The 19,164-nt window shown below is 42.5% G+C and overlaps 1 protein-coding gene across 1 annotated transcript in view; it reads left to right on the top strand.

Annotated features, from left to right (window-relative positions):
* Positions 1–19,164, top strand: part of AFF3 (ALF transcription elongation factor 3) — a 315,602-nt gene that overhangs the window by 266,808 nt on the left and 29,630 nt on the right. The window contains exons 10-13 of the mRNA XM_066176588.1: positions 2,670–2,835; positions 10,708–11,754; positions 13,000–13,124; positions 16,702–16,903. Coding sequence (XP_066032685.1) covers positions 2,670–2,835; positions 10,708–11,754; positions 13,000–13,124; positions 16,702–16,903 — 1,540 coding nt within the window. The remainder of the gene's footprint in view (positions 1–2,669; positions 2,836–10,707; positions 11,755–12,999; positions 13,125–16,701; positions 16,904–19,164) is intronic.

Below are 19,164 nucleotides of genomic sequence, written 5' to 3'. Positions count from 1 at the left end.
TTTACAAGCTTACCAGCTGTTTCTGTCACCTCTGTGCCTTAATGAAGTTATACAAATGGATGCCTGAAAATCTTGTCTTTACTGCACCTGCATGACTAGACAAAAAAACAAGTTTTTAAAGGCACTCCTTGTAACTGGTTCATTTAATGCCCGTGCATGAAGACAGACCTCTTTCCACCCAGAAGCTGTCAGACACTTCTTTGACCACGCATGTAGCACCAAGCCATCCTGACAAAGCATGAGCTTTTACTGCCACCTCTCTCCCTACTGTCCAGTAGTTACAAGGATGGAAATAAAGATCAAAAATATAAATTGATGTCAGCTCCTCCCTCACCTGTTTATTTTACTTGCTTTTAATTAGTAAGGTGAGATCACAGGTGAGATTTTTTTCCACTGCCTGGCCCCACTGTGCCTTGAAGGGTGCAAAAAGCTTTCCAACAACAGTGTCATGATGCCCCAAGTAACCGAAAACCCTCTGGAGCAAGAAAGCCACAAGCAGCTGTGCCACTTCCTGGCAAAAGGGAGCGGGGATGCTGCAAGTAAAGGCAATAAGGTGGGAGTACTGGCTTGTGCAAGACAGGTGGTCCAGAGGGGAAAGGCTGGCATATGTTAGGGGAGGCAGGGAGAGGGCCAGAAAGTGTGCAGCCATGGGGAATTGTGGAGTTGAAATGGCATCTCTGATGGCCTGGCCCCTTTTCAAGCCTCTGGAATTACCTGTCATATGTGGCTTGTGCAAGGTGTCAGGTATCAGTTTTCCATAATGAAAAGCACCATTAGCATGTAAAGACAATTCATTAGGTGCAACATGGCAGAACTGTAATTAATTATTAGATATTATTTCTCACAAAATGCATCTCCAAGATCACATTGCATTAGCCACAATATTGGACTGATGGAGCATAAACAAGGGTAATGATAAACACCTGTGAATGGAGTTGGGAAGAGATGGTTATCAGGGTACCAGTGTGTTTCATGTGGGGCTTATTTAACAGTCTCATTAATGATCTGGAAAAGGAAGTGAATAACCATTTAATTAAGTTTGTATTTGATACTAAATTAGAAGTTGCTGCAGACACCTCTGAGGGCAGCAAAATAAATCAAAAGGAGCTAGAAGCTTGCAAGGTAAAAGAGGAAAATGAGATCTGGTATGAAGAAAAAAAGTGAGCTGATCTCCCTGGAAGCAAATAATCATGTGGCTATCAGTAGAGGAATCTGAAGAAAGCAGTGTTGAAAGAGAGGTAGGGATGTTAATGGACTATACATTCCCTCACTGCTCGGATATATGTTTACAGAAGCAACACATCAAGGAGCAGGAAGGTAATAGCCCTTCACTGCAGGGCTGTCGTGAGAAGCCATCTATAATGCTGCACTCTGTTTTGGGCACCCTGTTATCAGAGAGATATAGACAAATTGGAACGAGTTCAGAAAAGAGCCATAAAAATGATCCCATATCCCTGGAGATTATGACTTATGAAGAAAGATCAGAAGAAGTAAATGTTTAAGGCCTTGTCTGAAAGACGACTGAAGAAGGACAGGAAAACAATCTGCAAAAATGTGAGAGCAAAAAGGGAGGAGGATAATTTATCATAGTAACGATTAGTAATACGATGAAATAATAAGTAACAACTATAAATTTTGAAAGGGCAACTACAGGTTGAATGTAGGGAGAAATTTCTGACAGTGGAATTTGGGTTAGTTTGCAGAGAAGTTTCCCAGGGGTAAAAGTAAAAGCTGCATTCAAGTAATTTAAAATCAAATTGGACAACTCACTAGAAAATGCACCCTGCTATAGGGAACAATATTGCATTGCCTAGGGAATAAGCTGGATGACTTAATATGATATTTCACACTCGAGTCTTTATGACTGTGATATTTTTAATATGCATGGTCAACTATTTCAGGAAAATACACATTTCTTCTGCTGTCAGTCCTGATAATACAAACACTTGCATGCAAACATAACTTTAACGAAGGCAAGTAGCTCTGCTGACAGCACTGCGCTGCTGACATGCAAAAACACAAGCCTGAGCTCTTTAAGTTTTTGCAGGCTGAGTCTTAGATCTTGAATTGTCAGTATCAAGATGGTATATACAGGTAACCACATCATTTTTAGGTAGGTGAAGGAATGTGCAAAATGGAAGATGGGGATTGGAAGCTCCAGTGAAGATGTATTATTATTGTTATTTTTATGGTTATTGCTATTACTACTTATGACTGGTAGTGTGGGGTTCAACTCCATTTCTCTTAATTGTTCACCTTTTTGGTCTCCTGCTTTCATCTCTGGGCTGAGTGTTCATTAGACAGCATAAAACTGCTTTCTATACTGCTTTTTAACACTTGGTATTTTTAAAATATCCTAAAATATCCGTGGAATGGGAAAAGAGACAAGGTGAAGTGAAAATTTGACTCTCCCCCAGATGAAAAAGATGGCAAAGGCTATGGATTTAAATGGATTTGAGAGTAACCCCATATTTTTCCCCCCAATTATAGCAATGTAATGTTGAAATCTTCACTATTCGTTAGCAGCAGAGACAAGCTCACAGGCATTCAGAGAGTATACTCCCTAAAACAGCATGGTTCTTATATGTGGGGGTTTTATGTTTATGTCCTTTCTCTTCTCTTCCCTCCCCTGTCCCTGCACCACGGTGGGCTGTGTGTGGGGCTGGCAGCCTGCTGGTGCCGCAGTCCAGTGCCCGAGCCTCGGGAGTCTCCAGCAAGGGGTCGAGCAGCAGCAGCTCCAGTGAATCCGAGACCAGCTCCGAGTCTGACTCCGAGAGTGAAAGCAGCTCCAGCGAGAGTGACGGCAGCAAACCCTCGCATTACTCCAGCCCAGAGGTAAGGGCTTCTCTCTGTGAATTAGGGTGGCACTCCGTTACTACACCCACTCACACCTTTACCCAGCCAAGCCAACACAGGGAGGCTGTGAGGAGATACATTTAAAACAAAAAAAAAAAAAAGGGAGGGAGGGAAAGGCCCAAGGATTTTGTGGCATGTTCTGAAATATAAGTGACAGGGGATCTTAGGAAAGATTAAAGCATTTGAAACAAAAATGAAGAAAGAAATAACCCTGTTACATTTTCCTCAAATTGGAGATGAGTGGAGCACCTTGCAAGGCTCGCAGCTTGCTTGAGGTTTTATGCAACTCTGCCTCTATAGCAATGGCTTGCTTACTGTGTAAGTTCTGATGTGGGCTCCCAGCACTGCAAGGGAACTAAGGGCTTCTCTACACAGGGAAGCTATTATAAAATCAGTTTGAGGGTGGATTCTTAAAAGAAACCAGTTGTTCACTCATGCACTTCCCTTGCCTGACTCTCTAAGTGAGTTATTCTCTGCTGCTGCTGCCTTTATGTGATTTCTTTCAATTCACCTCCAAAATGGACTAAACTGAATTACTCATGGTGCAAAACACTGTGCCCAAACTAGTCATCTGGAAAGCTAGCGCTGAAAATTTCCACATGTAGACAAGCCCTAGCCAAACTACAATTAAGCTGCCAGTGCTGTGACACCTTCTGCTTTCACCTCTGCAGAAAGCTCAACAGACATAACAAAGCTGCTTTCTCTGCGCTGCTTTTCTACCAGGATTGACATCTTTACATGTTTTGGTCAATACACACGTTTAGAATTAAACTATGAACTCCACAACCACATCACACACATTAATGTATGTAAAAATATTCAAAAATCTAGCGGCAAGATTGTAAATACGCATGAAATACAGTCTGTGTATTTTCCGACTCCACATAAACCATCCAATCACTAGAATCCTCCCCCAAAAACTATGTCTCACCTATTCTCTCACCCTGAAAAAAAAAAAAAAGCTGAAAAAACAGCAAACCTTTCCTCATATTTTCCTTGGTTGTTGGGAACCAGGTTTCCAATTGAGCAAAATGCAGTACTCACAGAAATATCCGTAATATATTTTTCTCAGGTTCTGTCACTTTTGTTCTTTGTTTAACACTTATCTTCTATCTTTCTTTCCAGACCCATTTCCAGTTAATTTTCCTCTCACTTTGTCCACTTCCTACATATCTTTCTTTCCAGTCTCTCTTGTTGCTCTCCCTGCAGTACCCCATGTTTATTTCCCATTCTGAGTTTTCTCATCTGACCTGTTAAGACCTTGTTCTCTGTCTACTTAATTGTCTGCTGGAATTAGTGCAAGGATCTCATGCTCAGTCTCTCCTCTCTCTGTGGGATCTCAAAAGGTGGAAGAAACAGAACAAAGAGAAGAAAGAAAGGGGAAGGAAATATGAGATGAAAGGAGGAGAAGCATAGGAAGGGAGTGGTTCCTATCCTATGGCAGATACCCATGCTGCTTGGACCCAAGAGCAGCAATTCCTCAGAGAATGCATGAAACTAATTAACTGAGGCAGGTCATGGATTTCATAAAGTCCAGCAGAGAACTAAGTCATGGAAACATGAAGGAAGTGCCTCCCCTTAAGCATTTTATACATATCCTCTCAAGATCCGTGGAACTACTTTTGTACAGAGCCTGAGCTGTCAGTGATCATTGTCACGAAACAGCTGCCCCACTCCAACAGATTGCTTGTCTCTTTGCATTATGTTTGTCTGGTTTGCCCTCTAGGACATGCTGTATGAAACATGCCTACACAAAAATGTAAGTGACTCACAAATGATGGCTGTGGTGATTTTCATAGGCAATTTTTATCCCTCGATGGGATATGGGAGATAGCACAAACAGATAGGGTATGGGTGTCCCAGGGAAGTAGAATACCTGTGTTTTCCCCAAAGGTAAATGCTTTCCCAGGCCTATCATATGGCTGATGGCACCAGTTCAAACATGCTCAAGTATTGTCTCTGACTGGAAGTCCTTCTAGCTTTGCATAAATGCTTTAACTTACATTTATGCACCCAGTGAAGCCATCTTTCTAAAGCATATGCCAGTTTCTTACCCAGTAAATGTAAAGAGACAGGTCCTTGGAAGCTCCCTAAAGGGAGGCCATGTCCACCTAAGTGTAAGGAGTGGGCTCAGTTCTAGATTTAGTCTTAAAATTAATGTAATCTATTGGATAAGACAAAAAAAAAAAAAAAGTAAACACATCTTGGTTTTTTATTGAGCATTAACTGGTGCTTTCAGGTTCAATGAATTTGAGTAGTCCAGCAAAAAAACTGGGCAGCAACTCCGTATTTAAAGGTTGGGAGGAACTTAATGTAGAAATCTGCAAACCATTAGGATGCCTTCATTCTTTCCCCCCACCCCCCAGTCTGAAATATTATATGCATATACTCAAAGATTTTTATTTCTGGGACAGTGTATCTTCTGCATTTGAGATTATATAACAATTCAAGTGCTGTTTCATGTCTTCTGTAATTTTTTCCTCATCTCATTTTGAAATTTTCAAGTTGCCCTCAGGTGCCTAAATGCAGTTGCCTAGAGTGTAAAAGCAGCTCATTGTAAAGCATACATATAAAGTAGATTAGATGAATTGCACCCTGAAAGTGTCTGTTTCTTTCCATTGACTATTTAGAGCCAGTAGTGACTAGCTCAGCTGTCTTCACTTTATGTCTGCAGTAAACTAAGAATAATGGCTGAGCTAGAACAGGAGACAACAATCAGACTGGTTTCAGTGATGTGGACAAATTAAGGTGCCTCAGACATTAATGGGAGCAGTTAAAGTTTTGTGGACTGCCAAACCTAAAATTATGAACAAGGAACTGAGACTTCTATCTCCTGTTTCTTTGCCGAAGTCATGAATTCTTTGAATGACCTTAATTAATGTCATAAATGAAGAATCTGGAAAACAGTGACGTCTTAGGCTTTTTCAGATGGTTGAAAAAAAATTCAGTGTCAAGAATATAGAAAAAGCTACATTTCTGAAGCTAAAAATTTGGTTTGTTCTTTGTTCCACTGAATATCCTGTGGGCCTTTATAAAGCTGTCTTTGGTTAGACAACCACGAATTCCTACTATGAGGGAGGACAAGAGTGGGGAATGGGCAGGAAGCAAACAGAGAAGCTATCACATGCGACAAAGGATCACTGGCCTCTCAACAGTAACCAGTCCAGAAGAGAAAGATGCTGGCCTCACCAGCCCCATATACCAAATGCACTGGCCTTTGCAGGTTTTGCTGTTGTGACTAGTTCACAACCATTAGTTTCTTCCTCCTTTTTAAGGAGTCACATACACAAAAGAAAATGGAATTTTACCACTTGACCAACTGTAGACGCCATTATTACCTTTGCAAATAGGATTCATGGGTTTTGGCTGTCTTGTGGACTATTATTGACAAGAGACCTGCACTCTCCCTTTGTCTTGGTTTGAAAGACAGGTGTCCACCAGGGAAAGCTGGAGCTTCCCATGGAATGGAGGATATAAACCCCCTCCCTCCAAATTATTATAATTTTGCAATTAGAGGCTTTCAGGCAAAGATATGGAAATAGGAATAGCAGTTCTTTACTAGTATGTATAACAAAGCAAAACAAGCAACAACTGCAGCATTAACAACAGAACAGAACCAGGAACCTTGAGGGCTTTGCTTTACAAAACCCAGGGCAGTTTGGTCCCCGTGCCCCTCCAGGACCCTCAGAGCACCAAGCTGAAAACAGTTGGAAAGTCCCAGGCTGGTAGCTGGAATGGCAGGATGTCCCAGCAGGGCAGGGGGGTGCAGAGTCACACTGTAGCAAAAAGAGCAGCACTGAAGAAGCCGTGACGGCGGGGCAGGGCTTGCCCAGCTCCAGCAGGGCAGGTGGAGGAGCTCAGAATTCCAAGGCATGCAAGCAGATGATGGTAGATTTCCCAGGACTGGACTTTCTGGTGACAGTGAGCTCCTCCCGCAGCAAGCAGCAGCCTGGCCGTCCTCTCTGAGAGCCAGAGAGTGAAGCTGCCCCCAGCCCTATCCTTTACCTGCCCCAAAACTCTCGTGATCTTCCCCCTCGTGGCTTTTGGCCACCTCTTTGTTTTGGTCAAGCACCCATTAAGTGTCCAATAGTTAGGCTCTTAGCAATTTATGGGGAAGAATTCTCTAAGTAAAAAAGGAACAACACCCCAACACCCTTCCCTCCAGAAAACTCTTTGTACCAAGAACCACCTCTTACAGTATATGTGTGCTGTGCCTAACACATAGGAAAGCCCAGTTCTAATTTGTTAAAGCCCTAGCGGCAGTGTTAATAGTAGCAATGAAGTAATAGTAATAACAATAATCATCATCATCTTCTTCATCATTGCTGTCTATGCCTTAAACATAATGAGAAAGCACATTGGTAGGGGATTGCCCTGATGAAGTATTTGATAGCAGGGCAGAACAAGCAAGTTACCACAAGGGTAAATTAGGACATGGATTTACAATAGGCAGAGTAGCTTGCAGGGATGGTGGGCTAAGTCCATGCACGTATTTATAGGCTCTCTTATCTCTCAGTGAAAGTGGTGTTGTACTTCAACTTTACCACATATTAGCCACGCCTTAGGTCCCTCTTTGTAATAACAAGCATAGAGTGACCCCATTACACTGACATTGTTTAACAGCCCTTTACCCTAGAAAGTGTTTCTGGATAACATTTTCACAACTTTCTTTTTGGATGTGTGCCATTCATGCCTCTGGTTGCACTTGCAGCCTTGAAGAGATCTGAGATATATATGGACATGGTGCGTGGGAGTCATCCCACCAAAATTTGCACACTTCTCCTGTAGATACCTACATCTGCTCACTACCTCAGCCTCCCCTCTACAGTCTGTTTTTAGGGCCCAGCTCATCTGGCCTATTTCATATGTCTATTTCAAGAGGGAATTTTTCACACCCTAGAAGAGTAGTCCACTGACTGGAGAAGGAACTTGTTGACTAGCTAAGATATAGGTGTCCATGTTATACAGATGAATCCACACACAATATTTAAGGAAATGTATCACATCCTCCTGTTTCTTCACGAAGCCTGGCACATGTGTATGTCTGTGGCACATTGATCCCTGAAAAGATCTCTGTTAAATTTCCTGATTTGAATTTTCATGCCAAACCTATATTTAATTGCAAGTCAGCTGATCACAGACTGTTACTCCAATTACTGCTGCCCATCTGGACAGCACTGGCTTTACGCCAGCTGAAAACTGCCCAGTTCTCTAAAAGGCCCTAGGGGCAGCATATTTCCATGACACCAAAACCAACAGGCAGAGGGCATTTTGGTATCAGAATACTCTGGATATATATTCATATGTATTTCTATCCTTACGTTCTGCTGAAAAACTTCCAATTCAAGCAGACCAACTTTTCTTCCACAGAATGGTGTGTGGAGCAGAAATTAGGGATTTTCTTTTTCTCACTCAAATAATTACAATTAGGCATGTATGATGGATGGGCAAAAATTTTCAAGTTAATTTTCCCTGTCCATTTTCTTACCAGTCCTGCTGTCTATTCTTGGCTGTCATGATTTGTTCTCTTGCAAGGTACCTTCTTTCTTTTTTTTTTTTTTTTTCTTTTTTTTTTTTTTTAATGTGATCTCAAAGTACAGTAATTTTCAGTTAGAACAATCAATTGAATAAATTGCTTCCAAAAATGAACTGGCATCACTCATGTACACTGACAATCTCAAATATTCCAAAATGGTATCAGGGCCAAAAATTAGTGAGAAAAGTTTTAAAATTCTGATTTTTAAAATTTGGATTCTTTTAATTTACCTGATGGGCTGCAGACATTTTACTTTTATCAGATGCATCTTAAAGGATTTTTTTAGCAGACAGATCTTAGGGGTTTTTTTCAGAAGCCACAAGGATTTGAATTTTTATTTAACTAAACCTCAAAAGTGCACCTGAAACTCCTGAAAAAAACAGTAAAGCTGGTAACAGTGTTGATCCTTTTTATTAAACTTCATAGTTGGCGAATAGGTTGGTAGGACTGCATGTATTATGCCTAAATAGCAGACATACTACTCTAGGAAAGTTCTGCACTGCCAGGTTATGATACTGTAGCATGTGATCACTTTTTTCTGCTGGTTTACTGTGATCCCTTGAAATCCGTGAGCCACCATTTTCAAGAATTACAAGATACATAAAGAGGCAGAATGGGATATAACAGATGAATTGGAAGGGTTTTTTTGAACTTCCAAGCAGCACTCACTCTGACCTATACTTACAGAAGTGTATTTTCCCCCATGTGCTTCTGATGTATCTCCTTTTCTGAAATACACCTGGACAGTGGAAAGACTTCCATGTATAGTGAACCTTTTATTATATATCTAGTAAATTCAGTATGTGCACAGTGAATGGCACCAAACAAATCTATCTGTATTTTCAACAGCAATAAAAAAAAAAAATGCTGTTCATTTTTAGATAAAGAGTTTAGGGTTGTAAAAATACCGTTTCATCCAAGAGAAATATTGACCATCCATTTTCAAGATTTACAACTCAGTAAAGAAATTCCTCATGTAAGATATTAGGGAGCATGCTTTAAAAAACATAAACGTAAGCCAGTCCTGCAAACTTCCCATAGGTCTGGGCTAGCTCAGTAATGAGTAAATGAGACACTTTAGCTAGAAGGAATATTTTTATCATATGAATTCCAATGTCTAATTTTTTTGCTTATTTTAGGAGCCTTTGCTCCATGTAGAGTTCATACAATCCTCAGTGGGTGATTCTGAAGGCGCCCTCGGCTGTGCAGGAAACCTGTGTTGCCCTCAGGCATCTACTTTAAATAAGAAGTAAGATACTCTTTAAGTTGGAGACTGTGGATATTCTCTCTTGAGCAAACTTTCTTCCAGAGCACTGATGCTTTTCATGTTCAACTCATGACACAGTTTTTGATTATTCACATGCAATAGCCTAGTGAACCAGATATTGGTTCCATCTGAGGAAATTAGGAATTTTTTTGCTTTGGCTTTGGTGGGGTAAGGTTATGGCTAGCCATCTACTCCATCATCTATTTCTTTTTGGGGGTTTTGCCTTTCCTCTTCGTTTTATTACATTCAAATTACTGATTGCAAGAAGCACTAGAAAACAGTCACACACTGTTCTGAAATAACATTGTCTCAACTGTGGTTACATTTGAAATCATGATTATCCCACTTCTTCCCTGTCCAAACACCATTATGTTTTAGATGTGCTCTTATAACTTGATAGTGTTGTGACAGACATTAAAAGAAAAACTAACGGCCACACAATACTCACAAAATGAACCCCTGACAGCCCCACCGCACAACAAATGTTTGTGGATTATAATGTCAATACCAAGCAGATTACATGAAGCGCCTGGTTAGCCCTCCAACTCCCCACCACATGACACTTTGTATGCTCTTTAAATGCTTTCTGTATTTACTGCAATGGCACCGGACACAACATACACATCCCTAGCCTTCCTGATAGCTATCCTCCCCTAGCCTGAGTTGTACCCCTGCCTTGTTTTCCTCCCTTCCTATCCCCATTGCATTTTTTTCTATTTGGAAACTTGGAAGTGTTTCCCAGTAGAGCCAGTGGCAGTACTGCTATTGTGAATCACCCTTGGAGATGATGCATCACAGAAGCCCTTCTCCTTCTCATCACCAAACCCTACTCTGAAACCAAAAACATCGCCGCTTGCAAAGCATGAGCGCCGTCCTGCCACGCAGGGCCAGTGCCAAGGGGTTGCCATAGGTTGGGGCGGCTCTTGGACCGAAGGAGAATCTCTGTGGTGCCCGGAGAGATGCGAGGTCTCCGTGTCCCCGAGGGACCCCCGGGGTGGGGGCAGCAGGATCTCGGCACTGAGCTCCTTGCCTTCTCTTTCTCTTTCAGCCTGAGCCGCCCTCGTCCAACAAGTGGCAGCTGGACAAGTGGCTGAACAAAGTTACCCCTCACAAAGCACCCATCCTAACCCACCACGATGGCCCGGCGCTGGAAGCCCATCCCTACTACGGCCGCGTGAAGGTAGAGCGGCAGGAAGGACAGAAGACCCCGGCTGAGGGCCCGGCCGAGCACCGCAGTGAGGAGAGCCGCGCCGCCGCCGCCGCCGCCGCCGCCGCCGCCGGGGACGGGCCGCGGCCCAGGACCGCCAACAAAGCGCCGGGCAGCAAGGGCAGCCGGCAGAAGTCACCCCTCGCTGCCGACGGCGGGCCGCCGAGGCGGGCAGCAGGGAAGAAGGCGCCGCGGCGAACAGAGAGGAACCCCGCCGGAGACGGGCCCCCCTGCCCCAGCGCAGAGGAGCCCCCCCGGAGCCACGGCTTTCCTGAAAGCGCCGCTGGCGAGGCGCCCAGGGCCCGGCCCGGCGGCGGCGGCGGCTGCAGAGCGGGGCACCGCCGGGAGCCCCGCTCAGCTGCAGCTGGTGAGAAGCGTCGGGCCCGAGGGCCCAGCAAAACGGCGCCCAAATCCAAGGAGTTCATCGAGACCGAGTCTTCATCCTCATCATCCTCCTCCGACTCAGGCTCTGAGTCGGAGCGGGAGGAGCGCCCGCTGCCCAAGGCGCCAGCGGCAGCCGGGCCTGAGCCGCGGGGTGCCAAGGACGCGGGGACCGGCACCGCCAGCAAACCCCACGGCGGCTGCAGTGCCTTTGGCTCTATTAATGCCAGGACTAGTAGTGAAATAGCAAAGGAGCTGGAGGAACAGTTTTACACCCTGGTTCCTTTCGGTAGGAATGAGCTCCTGTCTCCTCTGAAAGACAGTGATGAGGTAAAGTCGCTGTGGGTCAACATTGACTTGGCTCTTTTGTCCAGGATTCCAGAGCGTTTGCCCGAAGAACCGCTGGCCATGAGCGCCGGAGCAAACCAGGCGGCCAGCTTCCCGCAGGGTAGTAGTGCTGAACCCCCCGCAGAGAAGGGTTTACCGAAATCTAGAAGGAAACGCAAGGTGAGCTGCTGGGGATCAGAGGGGGTAGGGGAGCCTCCAGCAAATGAGAGGCTAACAGCGCTTGTATCCGCGTCCAGTGCTCGATGGCAGCATCCTCTCCAGGCTGGTCTTTCAGAGCTGGGATTTGTCCGTGCTTTCCACGTAGGGACTGGCCAAACCCCAGGGGAAATGCCATCTCTGGAGGTGATCGAGAGATGGCCTCGAGGGATCACAGCTCCCTGGAGTCAGCTTTGTCTGCTGGCGTGTGCCTTTGCATGCTTTAGCGAAGGCACTGCCTTTATAGTAGCATAATTTTCTCTCCTGAGGCTTCTCTCAAAACCTGAGCATTTGGAAATGATGCTCAGGTCAGCAAAGGGACAACTGTCTGCTGTCTTGTTGTAGTCTATGCAGTATCACTGTGTGTGTGGTAAAAGAAAAGACAGCATCTTTCCTCCCTTCTGACTGTCAGCAAGAGGCAAACCCTTCAGTCCCAGCAGGGAGCCCAGGCTTTGTGATGGATGCATTCGCAGAGACCTGGGACCTGACTGGTTCTGGATCCTGGCTCCCTCGTACCCTGGTGGCCCCATTTTCCCTTGGGGCTACAGGTGTAGGAGTAGGGCCACAGTCCATTAGCTGCCCCCTCCTCAGCAGCACTGTCACAGTGCTTGGGTGGGCACAGCCCTCTGCTCACATCCACCCTTCTGCCCTACTCCCACTCATTTTTTGGTGCCAAGGGGGAAGCCTCCACCAACTCCATGGCCGGCGGTGTCCACCAAGCAGGCTTTCTGGTCTGTTCGTACCAGTCTGACCCCAAAAGTCACTTTGAACTGGAATCACCATCTACTCTGTTTCTGGATAGTTTTGCTGTGCAACCAGTCATCTGTGGCCCTCTAAGCTACTGTATGTGTGCAGATGGATCTGTATATTTTTGAGGACCATTTATCTAAAACAGTCTTCCATATTGTTTTATCTTTCTTCATTTTTTCATTCTTCTTTTATTACTATCTGAAAGGTGGCAACCCTGGTTCAAGTGGAGAAGTGGTGGAAACCAAGTTTTATATTGTACACCTTACTTTACACGCTGCCTCTTTAGACTTTATTTTTTAAGACAAAGACTAATCATCTCTGATCCATGTTAGATATATACTCAAAATATCATCATTTGTAACAAAATGACAGAAAATACCAGCCCCTGACTTGTTGAAATGTTTTTGGATCTGTAGTAAATCCAAACCATAAAAAATTATTACTTTTCTCTTCACGCAGTGTGAAAATGAGGAAGAGTGCAGAGACATCAAGAAGACTCAGCTAGAGCGAGAGAGTTCTTCACGATTAGCTGCCTCTTCCCAAAGCATCACAACAGCAAATCACTGCAATATGAATGAAAATAGGTAAACTTTTTCCTTCTTAGTTACCACTGAATCATACAACTAGTTGCAGTTTATTGCCAGGTGTTATTTTTTTCCTTTAGTAGGATTTATTTTTTAATTATCGCATTTTATGTTGATAAATTACCCACTGCATTCTCTGTTCTTCTGGTTTAATGATGAAATTAGTAGCTCCTGACACATTCATGTACTTGCGTTTTTGTCCTGCTGCACAAAGAAGTTGTGAGCTTAAGTGTGAGGCTTGTGGAACAAGTAATTATAGCTGGAGCAGTGTGATTGTCCAAGACATATTCCCTAACACTGTGTTGTAGGCAGCAATTCACATATACAAACATCTTACAACCCTTTCTTTACTTAGACTTTCTTTACTTTCTTTACTTACCAGTTTCAAGCTTGAAGTTTGACTGTGTAAATAGAACTAGGTATCAGCTCTGTGGAAAAGACTGAAAAAAAAAGTTCATAACAATGCCTGCAATTCTCAGCTCCAGAATACATTTGAGAATCAGTATTTTTGAGATTATAAGTTAATTAGTAAGTATTCTAGGACAAGGAACTTGAGGCTTTTTAAAAAGTGAGATTCTCAAAGGATATAGGGCATGAAACAAAAGATGAATATTTAGCATTCGCTGGCATGGTTTATGCACACTGAGCCCTATCAATGTCAGAGCAATCACACTTGAGTTTCTCTGGGGGCTTCCAGCAGTCAAACCTAGACATGCACATTTTCAGAGTTCAGCTGCATGCTGCTTGGTACATGCTGGTTATCAGTATTCTTTTTAAAATTATTTTTCTGGTAGTATCAGGGTACTTCTTGGGGTGAAACTGCTACCAAATAAGAAAATCTTTGTATTTATTGTAGTAGGCTTTTCTATTGTACACATCTTTGATGAGACTGAGCAATTCTTGTCATTAATACTGGAAAAATCACAAAGAAAACTGATATATATAGTGTTTATTAAAAAATATGAATTCAATTTCTTTGTCCTGACATGTCACATATGTCTCATAAAGTGAAAACAATGCCCAGAACAGTTCCTTTCTTGTGGGTGGTTGCATGCAAACATGCTGTTCCTGTTACCCCAGCGTCATATGTTTTATGTTCCATTAATTTTCAGAGAGTAGCATGGCTGTCATAGCTTGCTGTGTCACAGGGTTAATTCTGTGCTCCCTGGAAGCAAGACAATAATTTTTGTGTTTCTTGACATTATATTCAGTACTTCCAGTAGCAACTCTGTATTAGAGAGACAATTTCTGAAATGTACAGTTGCCTCCTAATTCCTACAGTTGCCTTCTGGTTTGCTCTGCTTCCAAAATGTTTCTGTGGTTTGTGCCAGTGTGTAGGACATGATATCAAATTTGGATATTCCCACAGCTGAGGAAGGGCTACTGAGGCTGTAGCTAAGCCAGCAGTGCAGATATCAGGACCTCCTGGTCCTCTTGAAACCAGCATCTGCTCATGCTGGCACATCCCCTCTCCACTTATACCACCATGCATGCCTCTGAGGTTCTTCCGTAAATATACTCAAGAAACTTGTTTGAAGCCAAAACTCTTCCCCTTTTCCTTTTCCCTTTTCCCGTTTCCCTTTTTCATTTCCGTTTCCTTCTCCTTCTTCTTTACCTTTTCCTTTCTCTTTTTCTTCTTTTTCTTATTTTGCTTTTCCTTTCTCTTTTCCTTTTCTTGTTTCTTTTTCTCCTTCTATCTCTTTTACTTATCCTTTTTCTTTTTCTATTTTATCTTTTTTTTTTCTTCTGGCTTTTTGCTTCCTCTATTTTGGGGGTGTTTTTTTGCCAGGATAGTATTATTCATCTCCCAGTAAAGCCACCCAGAGGTTTTGGCAGCGCAGCTGAGGGCTGCAATGAAAGGAGCAAAACCCCCTTCAGCCATGAGCATTTTCTGTTGTGGAATTACACTCTGAGATGCAGATTAAGTAAGGTCCTGTTTGGCAAGAAAGGCTGCAGGCTCTGAGATACCCCAAATCTCTTCCACCTCTATCAGATCCACAGTTTGCCCATTCCCAGCAGATTACAGCTCTGACAGTCCTCTGCTAGTCCTCTCAGTATAAGATTTGCTGCTGCACTTTGGCTGCTCACACTATGTCTGGGTGGGCCCTACTCAGTGTCCAAAGGCCATGTAGGATATGTGCAGCACAAGTAGAAATTTCAGCTACTCCTCACAAGTTCAGGGCTAAGCTTTTGAGGTTTGGGTATACTTCCAAAGAGGTGTGGCTTCTCTTGGATGCTTTAGGCCCAGACTTTGACAGTGATATATAAACATGGGTAGCCAAGGCATGGGTTTATGTTTGGAAAGAGGGAAAAAAACAACAGCATCAGCCTGCACGTTCAACATAGTGCTAAAGATCTTATTTTTCTTAGAGGGAGAAGAAGGACACAGTTGTCTTTCACACTCTGAGTCTTGCTTTCATAAACACCATTGGTCATTAAAGCGAAACAGTTGATGTGGTGTTTTAACGGTACTATGCCATGTGAAACAGTAAAAGGTTCCGAATTACAATTCATGACATCTTTTACAGCTACTTTTTAAAAAGACTTGCCAGATAAATGGACAAATGTATGATAAGAGCACATTTAATTAGCTCTGTTCCCTGAAATTATGTGCAGAAATGAAGTATAGTTTTTACTGTATTCTTTTTTGTGATTCCATTAAGTGTATACTGTCTGATACAGTAACTATAAAGAGGTGAGAATTGTCCATAAAAAGTAATAGGCTGAATAAAGGGGAATGTGACAAGGAAAGGTATAGTGTTAAAATTGTCTTTCTGACCTTAAACGCAGTTTTAGTCTTAATGCCAACTATCTTCTTAAAAAAACTTGCATTTTTGTGTGTTGCTTTAAGATTTTCAGCTAAATATTTTCTTCAAATTAGTGCATCTGAAGTTTATTTCTGGGCATATTTATATGGTCTGACTTCTCATCCAAAACTTCTCCCAAATAAATGAAAGCTGAAAATACTGTCTGTGTTACAGCTTTCTGCTTTAGAAGATAGAGCAGCTCACATTTCTGTGTCAACTGTTTGCATATGTTTCCTTTTGTCTGTATTATCAGCCTATCTTTCTTTGTCTTCTAAATCTGTATTAGATTTGTATAAACACTGCTACTAAAGGCTGGGCACTGAGCACAAAGACAAGCCAGTCATCTTTAAACACATTTCCTGTTTTAGTTCACATATGGTTTTATTGCCATGGCTTATAAATTGTCACCTGTAATGGTGAAATAGGGCTCCATAACCTGAACTTACAGTTCAGAGCCTAATCTTCATCTCCAGCTATCCCTTAAGAAATGGTGAGCAAGTAGCCATTTATCTCTGTATTTTTTTTCAAGTACTCCGATACAGACTTTATATTAACTCCAGAATGACAATTTGCCTTGAAGGGAAAGAGAAGAAACATGATACAAATTTGTAAATGAACTCTTGGTCCCAATACTGTAAGCTCGTTTCCACATACCAATAGACTTTATCCTGCCAGCAGGTTTTAAATTCAAAGTTTTGGTAATATATAAAACATTTACCTTTCTCAAAGCCAGCTTTGTGACACTCCATTACTGTAATTTCCATTTCCAGCTTGGCAATACCAATAAATAAAAATGAGAAAATGCTTCGGTCACCCGTCTCTCCCCTCTCTGATGCATCAAAACACAAATATTCCAGCGATGATTTAACTTCCTCCAGCAGACCTAATGGCAGCAGTCTATTACCTTCAATCTCCTCCAGCAAAAAACATAAGGGTGAAATCCAGTCGCAGCCACATCCTGGAGACTTCAATGTAAGTGTATGCTGTTGTTCACAATAGAAAGCTTAGCAGTATATTTTCCACTTTGTATTGCAGTCTGTGATAGTTTTGCAGAACATTATGCAAAAAAAAAAAAAAAAAAAAAATTCAAAAAAGTTGTAATAATGAATGTTATTTTCTAAGTTCAGCTTTTCTGGTTTGGAGTTGAGCAAGGCATAGCAGAAAGGAAAGAGGGCAGGCTGTAAAACAGGCAAATAGCAAAGGCTACATAAGCAAAAGGTAAAAGCTAATGGCCCAAAACGAATGGCTTTAGGCCTCCAGAGCATTGCTTGGGCATGATGCAAGCCCCCTACATTCATGGTGCATAAGGCCCCTACTGTGTAAGGGCTCACTCAGCCACTGCCTAGCCATGGGTGTGCCTGCAGATTAATTCTTCTACCTGTCTTAGAACAAACTTCTTCAGATTCTACTTACACCAGTGACATCTTAGCACCAGCCTCACAACTCAGTTCCATCAGAGTTGTATTCATATCCTTATCAGAGTCTTGCTCACACTAAGTGTGCCCAGACCACTCTTCCAGATAAGGCTGTACTACAACACTGCATTTTGGCCTCTGCCTTCAGAGCCCAGAGAGAGAGGAGTAGATGCTGCCCCCATTTCTGCATGAGTTCTGTAATTAGAATGCTGGAGTGAAGAGCCTGTTAGCTCTTTTGATTGAAGGAATTTCCATCTCTCTCTCATCTCATCATTCAAAATAATACCCTACCCTCCAGCCTACAAGGCACTGAGAGCAGGTGATCAGGGGCAGACTAGTGTCAGCTCCTCCCCATGACGCTGTTCTGCTTTATGTGAAATTCCTAGAAGAAGCAATTTGATACTATCATCTTGATGCCCACTGCTGTAGCATCTAGAGTAGCTGTTAAAGGACTCTGCTGCCCATGCTCCTCTCCTTGCTACAAAAGCTATTCATGTTTTTTATTCTGTATCAATTTGCCGTGTTTGTTATTTGATGTACAAAATGCTTCAAAAGCCTAAGTATAGTTTCCTTTCCAACTAGGAAAACAAGCTGCCTGAATTGTAGCAGTGGCCTCTCCCAGTAATTTTTTGCTGTGGGGATAAGTGGCTCCCCTGTATCTGTTAAGCATATTTGGAGTTTTTTGGGGTTTTGTTTGTTTGTGTGTTTGTTTTTTGAGAGTGGAAGAGGAAGTAGTAAATATAATCTTAATTTTGGACATGTTTTCAAAAACAGGTTACCATATATTGTGTTTTCCAAGAATGTCACACAGAAGTTTTTGGAAAATTGAAAAACATCAATTACATAAAATATTCCAGTAAAAGGGGCTTTAACATATTATAGTTATTAATTTATTTTTCATTAATTAAATGTAAAGTTTTAAACATTTTAACTTCCAAAACATAAATTTTGAAGTTTATAACCCATTCAGAACTATAATTACAATTCTTCAGTGGGTATCTTGAAAATAATTTAAATTCCTTCACAGGCAAATGTGCTGGAAATCAAAAGTAAAAGGTGATTGCTTTATGATCCACACCCTTAGCAAATGCATTTCACTGAGATTTTCTGCATAGCCTAGCAATGCACCATTTGGTCAACATTTAACAACCTTTGCAATAAAATTCTTATATATCTGGTTATTCATCTGAAAACTTTAGCCTGATGAACTGATCTGGATGTGCCACCTAGAAGATGAGAGCTCATGAAGTACAAATGTTAAACTTAACTTTGTTTTAGCCCATCTTCCCGTCTGGAGCCCAACTGGCAGGCCCAAGTGATCCTTCAAATATCTGAGAGAAACTGCAAGCAAAGCTTGCCCACAGTGGGCATTTATCCATTTGAGCTTTTTTCCCCATATCCCTGGTGCCTTTCTGCCCATCACCTGACCATGGAATAGGATTTTTTGGCAGTGGTTATCAACTAAAAACCACCTGGGGACCTCTGTTTTACTCTATATCAGTGCACAGTGGCCCCCACAGCAGGTCTTCACTTCACCCTCCTATTTGATGGGATGAAGGTGCTCAGGAGGCCACATGAAGAACAGAGCTGCTGCTGAGGAAGTGCATGAGGCCCTGCCAAAAGACATGCACTTCCACTGCAGCAGAGAGAAGTGGTCTTTAAAGCTGATCAGGGGAGCTCTGGAGCACAAAGAAACCTGGACTACAAATTTATACAACACAGGCATATCACCAGTGTAGTGTGAAACAAGTCAAACGTGAGCCATGCTCTCCTAAGCAAGGTACAGTGCTTGGTTGGAAACTGAAGGCAAGAAGTATA

Source organism: Chamaea fasciata, unplaced genomic scaffold, assembly GCF_029207755.1.
Source record: "Chamaea fasciata isolate MVZ Bird 193981 ecotype frontalis unplaced genomic scaffold, bChaFas1.0.hap1 SCAF_2, whole genome shotgun sequence".
Taxonomy (NCBI): Eukaryota; Metazoa; Chordata; class Aves; order Passeriformes; family Sylviidae; genus Chamaea; species Chamaea fasciata.
Note: the sequence above shows the minus strand (reverse complement) of the source record. Positions and strands in the feature narration are given on the sequence as shown.